The sequence below is a fragment of the Pungitius pungitius genome, chromosome 3 (assembly GCF_949316345.1).
Source record: "Pungitius pungitius chromosome 3, fPunPun2.1, whole genome shotgun sequence".
Taxonomy (NCBI): domain Eukaryota; kingdom Metazoa; phylum Chordata; class Actinopteri; order Perciformes; family Gasterosteidae; genus Pungitius; species Pungitius pungitius.
Window position 1 is genome coordinate 25,018,537 of NC_084902.1, and position 13,567 is coordinate 25,032,103.

Here is a 13,567-nt window from a genome sequence, read left to right on the forward strand (position 1 = left end):
AGAAAAGTTTTTTTAAATGTAGATAAACTGTACAAGTAAAAAATACTTGTATTACTGTAATGATGAGACAAAACTATTCGATTTTATTCAAGAATTCAAATCGTATTTTTCTGCTGCATTATATACACAATTAACTTGGAATCAATCATTTTTGGTGTGAAACTGATCAACCGTTTGCACAGTCAGCAAATTAAAATTGAACACAAAAAAGTTCATAAGACAATCCATGGTGAAAGATTATGTTGAATGGGTGGAATATATAACCATCAGTGTTTCAGATGGGTCTCAGAGGCTGTAAGGTGTGTGGACATTTCTATTCTTCGGATTTAGGGATTCTGCTGCTATATAATGTGTTTTTTTCACAGTATTGAAACCTTCTATGTGAACACAAAAATTATACTTGGAATAAAAGTAAATCACTGCAACATCCTCAGTGACACAAATAAATGTGTATATGTGATGGTGAGTGGGCATGTTTCACTGAAAGCCAGTTTTACGTGCAACCACTAAAACCATTTCCTTTCTGGTTACCATGGAAACTGTGCCCTTTCAACCCCTCCCCGTGTTTGGTGCTTCCCCATATGTCATTTCTTTATCTCCCTTTATAGCGTTCATATCTCTAATCTTACAATTTCGCTAAATTTGTCAGAGCCTGTGTTTGAGTGTCACTTTTTTGCAAGGACCTATTGAATGACGGGCTGATTAACCGCACATGCACCGCCATACATACGGTAAGATGACCACATCGACAGCCAATCGGGTTATCGGTTGCGTTTGGACTGGATTTCAGCCAATGGGGTACGCTCGCTGATGATGTTTAAGCGAAAAAAAGGGATGCAGCGCCATGGAAACGAGTGCGCCATAAGAGTACAGCGCGCTCTAGTGGCACCAGATGTCTGTGTTTATTCCTGTCTGCATGGATGAGTTCTCCTTTCTGCTTGAGAGAACCTCTGTTGCCTTGTGGGGGTTACTTGTTTACGTGTATACCAGCTCAGCTCTATTTCGTTTTGACACTTGTCATGGTCTCTGGTAGGCTAGGAGAAACGCTGGGTGGTTTTCTATCCTCAGTATTTGATTGATTAAATAGGTTGTTTTTCGTGATCTTGAATTTCAATAGGTAATATCATGACTGTTCTATTTGTATGGTTAGACACAATAGTCGTATTGAACATATGCATACACTAAATAATCATATATGTTTTTCGTTATTGCGGTTTTGTTTCTCAGTGTTCATGAGAGGATGCCCAAAATGGAGCATTGGGAGGTGTGTAATTAGTTTAATCACCTCCAGGGGGCGTCACAGACACATCTCATGGACGGTCTTCCCACACCTGAGGTATATTCCACCTGCGTTCCTGCACCCACACAGGCACCTGCAGGATGATCACACGAAACTTAAGTAAATCCACTTAATCCTCCTACGATTACACGCTAATCGCACTGTGCACGGTTCTCCAGGGTCAAAATATCACTTATATCACACATAACAATACAGGTTTAAGATTAGTTTGATCATCACGTCATTTCCAATGAGGAGAGTTGAACACCACAACACCCGATTCGACTGTGTCCCCATCCATTTGTCAAATTTTGAAAAAATATAGACTTTGCAGTGTCGTTTTTGCAGATAGAGCCCCTTGGGAATTTGCAATATCCTTTTCCAAATACACCGTTAATGCGTGGGAAATACGCGTTGCCGTCAGTGGAAACGACACCGGAATGAACTGCATTAGACGAGGAAAAGCTGACGTAAGGTGATGGGGTTTTGGATGCTTTGACGCCTGCGCGCGACACTCTGGATGCAAACCGTCGGAAGAGGATTAGGAAACTGCACCTAAATCGGCTCCCTCGCCGCACGCCATCTTGGCTCGACTGACGCCGCGGCACCAGTCTGGTCCGGGCCCCGCTCCCCCGGACCATTTCGGCTCTGGTCGGACCAGTTTCCTCGGACGGCATATGTAGAGGGAGGGGCTTGGCGTTTCTGGAAGTCGGAAGAAACGGCCAGTCGACGCCAGCCAGCATCCGAAGCCAGCGTTAGGGGGCCGGAGCAAAGCGTCGGCTGTGGTTTTTCTGGGAATACGGTATTATTTTTAATTTGAAGAAGAAAAAAACAAAGCACAAGCGGTGCATGTAACAGAGTAGTCTCCGACATGCACGCGGAGGTCTCCCGTTTGGGTTCGCGGTGCTGAAGCGCAACGCGGCCAGCACACACTGCGTTGTCGGTGGGGATAAGCCATCTGTGGTACAACGGTGTGCACAGCGCACTAACGGTTTATTTCCCATCGACAGTTCGCTCCCGTTAACCCAGCTAGCCGACCATTTTTTTTTCAAGCGCTCGGTTAGCTTGCGGTGAAAGCGAGCATCTCGGTTCTTTGCGGAAAAGCCTCCCGTCTGTCGATGCCACTGAGGGGAGTCCCGATACCGGGCGGTACCCAACGGTGAGAGACACATAGCCCCCGCCCCGAGGCATGCAAGGAGGGGTGTGCCGCTGCAAACGAGCGAGGAAATCTCCGCACCCCGGGGTTCGCTCCGTGGGTGCTATTTAGCTAGCTAGCTCGCTGGCTGGCTAGCCGACCTACCGGGGACTCAACGGAAGGTGGGGCCGCGGAGTGACAGCCCTGGACGACAGCTAATGTGGCTAGCCGGCTAACTCGGGACTATTTAGCGGCTACTGATTTTTTTTCTTCATTTTCCCCGACACTGACATTTTTTTAGGGGAGGTGGCGGGGCTTTAAAATTACCAGGAATCCCCCCCCAAGAAATTCGCGTGGGTGGGCAATCTTGAGGAGAGCATCCTCGTTTAACCGAATGACCATGGCGGACGACGACGTGCTGTTCGAGGATGTCTACGAGCTGTGCGAGGTGATTGGCAAGTAAGTACCGTCATCAATCCCTCCCTTTGTGTGCTTGTCACTGTTTTTTGGGGTGTTTTCTCTTTTTTTCTCCCTGTTGTGGGCACACTGCTGCAACTGTTCTTATTTGCTGGCCTGCAGCAGTTTTTTTTTCTCCCAAGGGGAACGTTCACGAGCTGGGTGGGTGAGGTGAGGTCGCTCCTCGGAAGTGCATCACCATTTAACTTCATATCTAACACAAATGGCAAACACACTGTTACCTACAATATTAGGAGTTGCAGACTGAGCTTGCCATCACGACCTGCACGCAGGAAAGTGAATGCATAACGCGGTGCAGGGATGTGTGTCACGCGTTATTTTATATGAACCGCAGGTTTAATAGATGAAGTGGTAATATCATGTCTTGTTGATCTTTTACCTTTATTGCTGTATAGTTTTTAAAAAGCCTCCCAAGTGCTTACCGTGATGCCATTTACTGTTTTTGGTCAAGCCAGTATTCTCATTGCTCGCTGACACACTGGCAGTCAGGGTGTGAGACGCTGGCCATGTGGGAAAATCATCTGGCTGCACATCTAAAATGTCTGCATGCAGGATTCTTCTCCTCCTAATCCCCCCCCCCCCCCTGCCAAACCCTACTACCATACTACTATGAAAGTCATAACTTTTTCCATACACAAGTTGTGTTTTCGGAGAAGCCCGGTGACAAGACTGACAAAGGATCAAGGTGTCGTAAACATTTTAAAAAATGAACACATGTTATGCGGCGATGGCTCCTCAAGTCCCGCTTGGAAGTGAGATGGTAAGGCTCAAGGCTCAAGTCCCCCCCCACTAGAGGTCCATTAAGTTATTTCTTGGGGGGAAAAGAGAGGCACACTCCCTCCGAGCCCATAGGCCCTGTTATCCTAGGACTTCTTGGTTACTAATGGATGGGTGGTCCAAGTACCTCTACCTTGGAGGCCCAGTACCCCAGTAGGTGGAGCCACTGGAGACTGCTTGTGTGGAAATGGTGTGAACCGTCTTCAAGTCTGTATATATGCAATTGTCAAAAACCAGTCCGCAAAGGCGATAAATACAGGAAAGTTGACTCCCCAGGCCACTGAACCATGGATCATACAATAATGATGTTCTTTTGAGTTTTATCCACCATAGCCGTCAGATGAGAAGAGTTTTCCATGTGAGGCGTGCAGCAGATGCCAGCTTCTATATAATGTATTTCTTGCAAACACCAACTGCATAGCAATACCTATATGTCCTGCACTGTGGTGAACAGACACTCATAAGTGCAGTCTTTGCCAATACGTGAGTGTTTGAGCAGCTGTGCATTCCAGGAGACAATCCCGACAGGACAGCAGAGGAGTAGTGGACAATACTCCGTTATGAGCTAGCAGTAAAGAAGACACAACTATGATGTCACCCAACAGACCAGAAACATCCCACTTATTCTGCCAGTTCTCTAGGGGAACGGCAGCTGATGGATCAAGTGTGTTGAGTCCTGTTGTCTTGGGATGGTTTGCGGGAAGATGGAGAGGGGGGGGGGGCTTCGGGAGAGTATTGGGGGGGCATTTTTTTTGTTGCTCAGCCCAGAGGTGGGAAGCTGAGACAGATCAATGGAGACAAGTGGAGTTGGGAATGGGATGGCCCTGAGGCTGAGGGTATAAATAATGGCATCAGGCGTTGACTGCAGCACTCTGCTATGTCCCTGTGTGTGTGGGTCCCCCCCCCCCCCCCCCCCCCCCCACATATTTTACTTGTAGCACTACTGTAGCTAGTGGGGATCGCAACTGAAATCCGAGGATTTGTTAGTTCATTAAAATGATGAAATGGAAAATGCTTTGTAGCCACAGGAAACCCATCACAATAATTTGTGGTAAGAGAATATTTCTGCTCCTACAATTTAGCCAAAGTGTTTTTTGAAACGGAAGCCGTGCCATTTGGGATTAAGTGGATTGATAATGTCAATATCCTGCTGACCTTCATAATATAGTGTTCATCCACCTTCAGTTAAAATGATTTGGCTGACACTTCTATGACTGATTCTAAGTCTTATCTGTCGAGCCGTCATAAAATGTATGGCGATAGAGACATGTGGTGTTGAGATTAACATTCCGTAGCCACACTCAATTATAATTCTACTATAATTCAGACAGTGGTTAAGGAAATGTAAGCCCTTGTACATTTGCTGTAACTAGTTAGTGACCCGTGACTTGTACTGTAAGGGTCGTCATGGTGCTTTGTCTCGGATTATCGGATGATCCCGGGGCCATTGTAAACCTGTGTGTCTCGTGCCAACCTTTGACCTCGGCTCCCTTTCAAACTTCAACATAAACCCTATTATCCCGTCGGTCCCTCCTATCAACTCGGAGATATCTATTATTGTCCCTGATCGGCTTGTGTGGGAGTGCAGCAGCCCGGCTGGGTGGGATTGAGAGCCGTAAAGTGTTCAGCAATCATCTCCTCCAAACTCTGATCGTGATCGGAGCCATGTTTAGGGTGATTTCCACAGAAAGACGGTTAGTCATTTTCACTAGGAGAAACTTGTGTTTGTGTGACATGTTCTGTTTGATCTTATTTCCCTGACTGTGTATTCTTGAGTGGCTTTTTCAGGAAGTAACCTGCTTCCGTCCATCTGTAAACTAGGGTGTGGATTGTTTTTATGCAGCTTTGTGGTGTATTGTTTTCAATCTACACTTGAGTACCAGGTCCTTGTCCAGGATGATCCCTTCTGTCAGAGCTGCTTTCTTCATATATACAACAAAAAGATGTTCTATGTACACAGTGCTTTGCAACGTGTTGGAACTGAGCGCCATAGGAAAAAAAAAGCCAAGCATTTCTTTGGAACTTTTAGCAGGTCGATCCCCTGATTCACCGTGGGGGGGGTTGGTGGCTGATGGATACGGCGAGAGCTGCATGCGTCCAAGTAGCATGGCCACAAAGAGACACAGGCCCTGACTGACGTCCAGCTCATGGATGTAAATGTTTATTCAACTCCCCTGCGGTACTGTTCGCCTTATTAGCAACCGCGGGGGAACAAACAGGTCGGGTGTCAAGTCAACTTCTCACTGGATTGGCTGCGTCAGAACAGGCGTGGGCAGTGGGGGCCCGGCTCATTTTATGTTCATCGTTTTGTAGTTTACATAGTAAATATGTGATAATGATGTGATGGCAACTTAATGCGCTAACCACAGGCTTGTTTTAGTTTTTTTTGTCGGGGGGGGGGGGGGGGGGGGGGGGGGTTCAGCTGTACTTGAAGTGTTTGCGCTGGAGCAATTTGAAACCATTTGTGTCTGTAATGATTCCGTCTGAATGGGACTTTGGTTGTTGGGAAGTCACAGTACTCTTTGTTTCAGCCCTGCGGTGCTCATTACAGCCGAGGAAATTGGGAAGTGCGACTCATTCTGAACCAATGAAGTTATCAGCCTTCTGGCTTCGACCGATTTGGATAATGAAATTACTCGGGCGACGATTTAAAATCTTGAATTTTCGTTCATCGTTTGATAGCTTTTGGTGTCCCTCTCCCCACCCTGTAAACAGAAACCTTTAGCATACAAATCTTCCACATGCAGTGCTTTGAGCAAGGGGGCTGACTCGTGAGGGGTTAGTGCTAACTGTATCCGTTAAGGATGGAAGCTGCAACTCTTCCCTAGAGTGAAGCGTTTTGTCATTGTTTCCTTATAAATAACTTGATCCACAGATGGCGTATGTGCTTTTTGGAGGATTGCATGTGTAGATATGTTTTGTGCTTTGGTATATTTACCGGACCCCTGCACCAGATGGTCTCGCGGATACAGTATGCTAATCTTGATTGTTTACTCATTCTAAAACCACTCCTCCCTTCGTGTGCACTATCCCCTCGTGGTCAGCACAGGCTCCTCCCATGTCCATTAACAGCAGATCAGGATGGTGTAAAAGTTGAATCCTTCAGACTACAAGGCCAGAGACAAACCTGGGTCCTCTGGTTTATTTATGTGGAGAAAAGGCTTTTCTGCCAAAGCTTCACAACCTCCCGGGGCCCTCTCTGCTCTAAATTTCAATTTGCAGCCAGAATACTAATTCCTACCACTAATATTCAAAGGGGTCTCTAATTTGCATAAGTAAGCACTTGGATTATTGTTGCTGCTTAGACATTCACAGTGCTAATGGTGAACAGCACTGAACTTTATTTAACTTGTGAAATAAACTGCTTGGCACTTGAGCTCATTTTGGGCAGTAGGGCAAATTCATTTAGAATTTCCCCAAATGCTGTTGATTCCACAATTATGTACGCCAAGACGGACCAGACATGGTGACATCAGGGCACCATGTCTGCCCCCCCCCCCCCCCCCAAAGGACAGACTTAATCAAGTGTATTCTGCTGGATGCTGACCTCGGCTCAAAAGCAAAGTGCTGCTTTTAAGCAAAGATGGTTGCTCTCAGGGGAGCAGAGCAGGTGATGTTGCGGCTACAGTTACACATGTGTCCTGTCGCTGTTTAGGAGCTAGAGAGAAAGGAGGAGGGTGGCGGCACACCGAGGCCTGAGGAGAAATTTGGCTCCCGGCCAGCCTGGATGTCGAAAAGGCACCTAATATCCGGTCTGTGATTTCCAAAGAGCAGACTCGAAATGAGCCTCGGAGCCGCTCTCTGAAGATTGATACTCTGGGCTAATGTTTGATGACTGCCGCTGTCGGATGTGAGCCATGTGTGGGCGTTTTTTTTCTTCTTCTTTTTCTATGCGCTCTCTCGGCACAGCTGCGGTGATGTCATAACAGTACGCGGCCCCCTCACGCTCAGACACTCTCTCTCTTCCAATCTTTTTATGAGGGCTACTGTACATGGTTGAATGGTCGTCTCATTTGTTTGACTTATTCCCGATGTTGAACCGAATGGCGTTCTAATCTATTAAATGAAACAGCACGCACCCGACACCCATTCTCTTGCAACTCGTAACTGTAGGAATAGGCGGGGGGGGGGGGAGATTCTTCATGCGGCCCCCTAGAAACGACAGCCAAGATTACAAATGGGGTTGATGCATGAAATCTAGCAGGTTGATTCTACCCCACCTCCTTGCTTGATGGCGGTAATGAGCTTTATTGACACGGATTAGATGGGTACAAAGAACGGCCTGACCCCCGGTGCTCCGTTGTGTCTTACAAACATTCACCAGTCAAACGCAAGACGTGAGACCGTACAGCTTGGTACACATACATGTATCTGTGCATCTAGTAGAAAAGGGTTTTCAACTTTGCAATCCATACCACGGACTTTATTATTTCATGCAATGGACGGGGACTGTTGGTTTTCCTCTGTTCTTCAGTGCTAGCCCCATTCTTCAAGAGCACTTGACTCTTTACCAGCGCCTGTGTTTCTCTACCCAGTACAGCACAATTTAAACATGCTCCAACATGCAGCCATCAAGCTTCCCACACATCTAATGTGCCTCCTTCTGATGGGAAACCCAGCTGCTGGGACACATCTACCAAGGGGGGGGGGGGGGGGGGGGGTTGGATTATTTGCGGCACCCCTATGAACTGTGAAGGGGCGGGAGGTGTTGTGTTTTACCGGTGTCACGGTCCAGTGTGTGCACATGCTGCCCAACATTTGTTTGTATGGGTTAATCATTACAGCAGATGTGAAAACGGAGCCTTGGTCCTCCCAAAAGGCACCGGGTTTACTTTTTGTTTGTCTGGACGCGGTTGTCGCCACACGGGTTCATTTGATGGCAACCACTTTGCTTGAACAAAGTGTGTGTGTGTGTGTGTGTGTGTGTGTGTGTGTGTGTGTGTGTGTGTGTGTGTGTGTGTGTGTGTGTGTGTGTGTGTGTGTGTGTGTGTGTGTGTGTGTGTGTGTGTGTGTGTGTGTGTGTGTGTGTGTGTGTGTGTGTGTGTGTGTGTGTGTGTGTGTGCGCAATAGCATTTGGTTCAGCCTCAGAGATGTAGAGACAGCTGTAACTCTGCAGGGGTGTGTGTGTGTGTCTCACTGAGCCAGGAGACACAAATACCACTAATATCTCAGCTTTCAGTGCTTGTCACTGCTGGGCATTATGAGAGAGAATGATCATTTTGCGCTTGTGAGACTAATGAAATAGAAACGGGTGGTTTCTGTGTTTATGTTTGGAGTGCCGCTCATTCGGGCTCTGACTGTGTGCCGGAAGGTCCAGCCTTGTCCAAACCGTCAAACTTGTGTGTTTTGAGTGGCACACCCAAAAAATTATAGGAATAAGAAGTGCAAACAATAACTAAGACATTTGCAACTGATACCATGTCTCATCCAAAGAAATTTAATTTCTGTTTTTACAATTAACAATTAACTCTTTACTGGTTAACAAGAGCATAGCTCCAAACTAAACAATAAAATAAAAGTAATATAATATAACATGATGTGTTGTTTGCTGATATTGTTTTCAGGATCACAAAGTGAGTGGTATGGTGGTATTTTGTTGTATGGGATAGCGGCACATCAACAGGATTTGAACATGAAAAAAAGTGTGTTCTCTTTAGGGAAAGGGCTCATTGAAAAAAAGTGTTAGAGTGCTGGTTTCAGGAATCTACCAAAACATGAGCGGCGATATCTCTCCTCTTTTCTTCAGCGATCACAAGGATCCTGTCGGTCAGGCGGACATGCGCTCCAGCTGCCGTACGCAAGAAGAAATGCAGCCGAATAATACCTGCCCCCCCCTCCCGTTCGACCAGAAATAAACCTGTTTGTGTCTGTCTCGCCCGCTCAGGTCTCTATAATGAAGCTTTTATTTTAGCTTTTACAGCTGTGCTGCACACCACTGCTCTATAATTCCCTCTGGCACCAGATGACGCGGGAAGAATATTTTGAGAAACGGCACCGCGTCCACCCATCGCACCGGGCTTGTGTTTGTGCTAACTCAACTGTGTGTTTAAAACCAATAAATCATATCCACTCGTGGGTGTGGTCTGGTGTGTTTTCCACGCCGGTGTCCATCACTAACCCGCCAGTGTCTGTGTTGCAGGGGCCCCTTCAGCGTGGTCCGGCGCTGCATCAACAGGGACACGGGCCAGCAGTTCGCCGTTAAGATCGTCGACGTGGCCAGCTTCACCTCCAGCCCCGGCCTCAGCACAGAAGGTGAGGAGCCCGGAGAACCCAACATGAGATGAGATGAGATGTTGGAGGGGGGGGGCGCAGTTAAATCTGGGAGCTTGAGGGGTTGGAATCCCAATCTGGACGGGAGAGGACCAGATCACGGACGTCCAACCGGCACGTGTAGTGCAACGCTGTTTGGCAAACACCCGGGCGCACGCACGCACACACACACACACACAGACGCCGAGTGTGTAATGGCGTTCTCACACTCAAAGAGATGAGGCATGATGTCGCACATGCTGAGCCCAGATGAATAATATGTCGGAGCTGTGTGTTGGGGCTCTCTTTGGTGTTCACCATGTGCCATCTGTGATGCCTCAGTCAGAGACAAGCCTGTAGCAAGACAAGGAAATGGCCATGTATACCTTGTATTTACAAAAATCTGTACGAAGATATTTGTGGACCGTATTTCTGAAAAGAATTTTATTTTTCAAAAAGAAATAAAATAATCGAGGTGGAGAAGTGGAGTGTACCTCATACCATATAGTCTTATTAGGAAAGGATCTGTGTCAGCATAAATGTGAGTTAAGGAGAGGCAAAACTCCTACAATTGATATTCATGTATTTCTATTGCTGTGTGTGCGTGCATGCTCTCGTGAGGCAGGTGGATGGACAAATGATTAATGGTGTAATTAAGAGTTTGACCGTATTAACCCACAACAAACAGGGAAATTGTTAGAATTTGTAGAATTAAGACAAATATAGAGTAGTGCATACTTGCAATCAACACTTATGGTATTTATTATAACCACAGTTGATGAACATAACAACGGCCCCAGTATTTCCGCCTCGCTGGTGTGTTCCCCACCAGCCAGATGTGGACCTCTCGTGCGTTGAGATGATTTAACACGCGTCCCTCACCCCAGTCCAGCCCCGGGACCTTCCGTGTGAGAATAGGATTGGAACCGGGCCCGGCGAATGGTACTGCTTTCATTCAGACGCTTGCAGGCCTCCCTCGGGCTCTTGGCAGGACACTGGGTGCCATTGTTAAGAGAATGAGAATACACACTCAATGAGACGGGTCTGAGGACTGGTCGCAGAGAGGAGAGGGATAATGAAAGGGAAAAGGGGGACAGTAGAATGGGTCCTCTGTCGTGGGGACTCTGCGTCATTTCTCTGTGTTGCGTAATGACACTGACACACAGAGCAGTCTTGCAGATGGCGAGTCTAGTGTGTAAATGAGGTTTTTATTGAGTGAGGCGCTCAACAACCCCACATTATATCTGTCTGCCTTCCTCGGCCCCCGCCCCTAACGGTTTTACCGCTCGCCCCGCCAGTTGTTGGTCCTTTCTATTTTCATGAAGAAAGAGAGTGGGTGTTTACCCCTCTGCGTTGTTTCCTTAAGCGAGGCGGTCAAAGAGCGAGGAACGCCACAGCCGGAACTGTATTTGCGGCGCGGTATGGACGATACTGAGAGGGGGATGGCGTTACCAGACGGGAACAGACCAGATGTGCAATTCTATACGTGCAATCCAAAAATGATATTCCGGTGAAGCCGCATCTGGTGCCACTTTGCCCGTCTGCCCAGGTGCCGGCTTGTCAGCTGGCACGTAGTTCTGCCCGCCATGTGACAGCTCACTTCAGTCTGCTGTCTCCACACACAATGGAACCCCTGTAACTGGAACTAACTGTTGCTCCCCCTGGTGGCGGAGTGGAGGTGTGGCCGTCGAAGGATTGAATAAGGAGACGGGTGGCCTGCCGAGCATGTCCTCTCTGCTTTTCATCTCCTCGGCTCGTCCTCTAGGGACAGGAGAGGCTTTAGCGAGGCACCAAGCATCCACACAGGAGCGTCTCGGGCAGAGCAGAGCCATTTTTTTTCTGCTAACGAACATCAGGGAGCTTTCTCACCCCAAGGTCGTCGTATGTTTTCCAAATGATGTTTGGTTTTCAATTTGATTGCTGCATTCTCATCATAGCTCTTTGCACCTTTTCAGCAAAGGCAATTGTGAATACAGATATAATTTTGATGTGATTCTGCTTCGACTGCAGTTGTTATGGGACTGGATACACACGGCGTGTCACTATACCGTGTTTTTGTGCAACAGCATCACCTTTTTAATATCCTCTAATAACTCCGTTCAAAGGCCTATCAGTTCCTCAGTGCTGACATTTAGTGGCATAAAGTCGGTGGTTTGAAAATCTCTTTTGCATGCAGTTTCAGACATTTAACACTGAAACTATGTCTGCCAGGAGGTGCCTTAATGAGTCAGCACAGGAAGCTCACTGTGAAATGTGATCTTTGAGATAAGCAAAATATCAATTGGAAAAATCATTAAAAGTTTTGTTCTCAAGTTTGTGTATTGGTTTACTGATTATTTTCTCATCGCTCTGTGCCAGATCTGAAGCGAGAGGCCAGTATCTGCCACATGCTGAAACACCCTCACATCGTGGAGCTGCTGGAGACATACAGCTCCGATGGCATGCTCTACATGGTCTTTGAATTGTAAGTCTCACACAGCATTATTATTATTATTATTTTTATTATGTCCACGTGACACCATTTTAGGCTTTTGATATTGCATCTCGTGTTTGTTTAACTTAGAAAACTTCCTTCCGTTCCACCACAGCTGCTGATCAGTATGATGCTGTTTGTGCTCAGTCACTGAAAAAATATCACGTTTAAAAAAAAAAATGTATAAGAAGAACAAGCCACAGACGGAATTTAACCAGCAGATAGCGGAAGGGTGCGCCTCATAATTTTACATAATTACAAGCACCCTCACCCAGTATTTACTCTATAATTGAAAATGTTAATTTTAGAATAATATAAGGAGTAACAAAAGAAATTATGTTTTTTAAAATCCTTCTCAATCTTGAGAGATTTCTTTAAATTGCAGCGCTGCATCAGAGTTCTATAAATCCTAAGGGGGTCATCTCTGCTCCTCCCAGATATTTCTTAATCAATTCAATGGTTATACCTAGTTAATTTATTTTCTCTGGGTGTGTTTTATGATGTGAATCTGTGTCTCACATCCCCCTGAAAGTGGCTCAAAAGTACGATAATGAAAATATAATATATATTATATAATCCCTATATGTTGGAGTCTGTGACAGTGGGGCATAAAATGTAGATGTAGACCTCTTATGCATAATCAGTAGACCTAATTCCCTCCTTCTCTCACTCCTCGCAGCATGGATGGAGCCGACCTGTGTTTTGAAATCGTCAAGAGAGCCGACGCCGGGTTTGTGTACAGCGAAGCGGTGGCCAGGTAGGACACGCGGTCTGGGGACTGTGGTTAGAACACATTAAATAAAAATAAAGCCTGAAATTAACAATTCCCTCCCCTACCCCTTGATCTGATTCTGCCCACCCAGTCACTACATGAGGCAGATTTTGGAGGCTCTGCGCTACTGCCACGACAACAATGTGATTCATCGTGACGTGAAGGTGAGATCTTTTTTATGTGTCCCTCACTGAGATTATGCAACACTGTTTACCAGAAAACGCTACTTCAAACAGGACTTCCGCCTTTTTACATCAATAGTTATCATGCGGTTTTAAGAAAACCCAGCAGTTTGAAAACCAGTGTGTCATGGTGTGTTACGTGTTGAGCAGGCGCTGTCAGTCCTTTTTTAAGAGTTCTTCTAGTCAGATTAACATCAACCAGTGATTCCAACAGGATTAGCCC

General features: G+C 46.5%; 1 protein-coding gene across 14 annotated transcripts in view; it reads left to right on the top strand.

Annotated features, from left to right (window-relative positions):
• The first annotated feature begins 1,747 nt into the window (after window positions 1-1,747).
• LOC119209903 (peripheral plasma membrane protein CASK-like) overlaps window positions 1,748-13,567 on the top strand; it is a 29,750-nt gene continuing 17,930 nt past the window's right edge. For 8 of the 14 annotated variants that reach the window (XM_037459571.2, XM_037459597.2, XM_062561401.1 and 5 more), the window contains exons 1-5: window positions 1,749-2,873; window positions 9,808-9,920; window positions 12,276-12,381; window positions 13,070-13,147; window positions 13,254-13,326. In XM_037459571.2, coding sequence (XP_037315468.1) covers window positions 2,809-2,873; window positions 9,808-9,920; window positions 12,276-12,381; window positions 13,070-13,147; window positions 13,254-13,326 — 435 coding nt within the window. In that variant the 5' untranslated portion in view covers window positions 1,749-2,808. Of the gene's footprint in view, window positions 2,874-9,807; window positions 9,921-12,275; window positions 12,382-13,069; window positions 13,148-13,253; window positions 13,327-13,567 lie in introns of all 14 variants that reach the window. The other 6 variants (XM_037459595.2, XM_037459563.2, XM_037459585.2 and 3 more) reach the window with 2 other exon arrangements.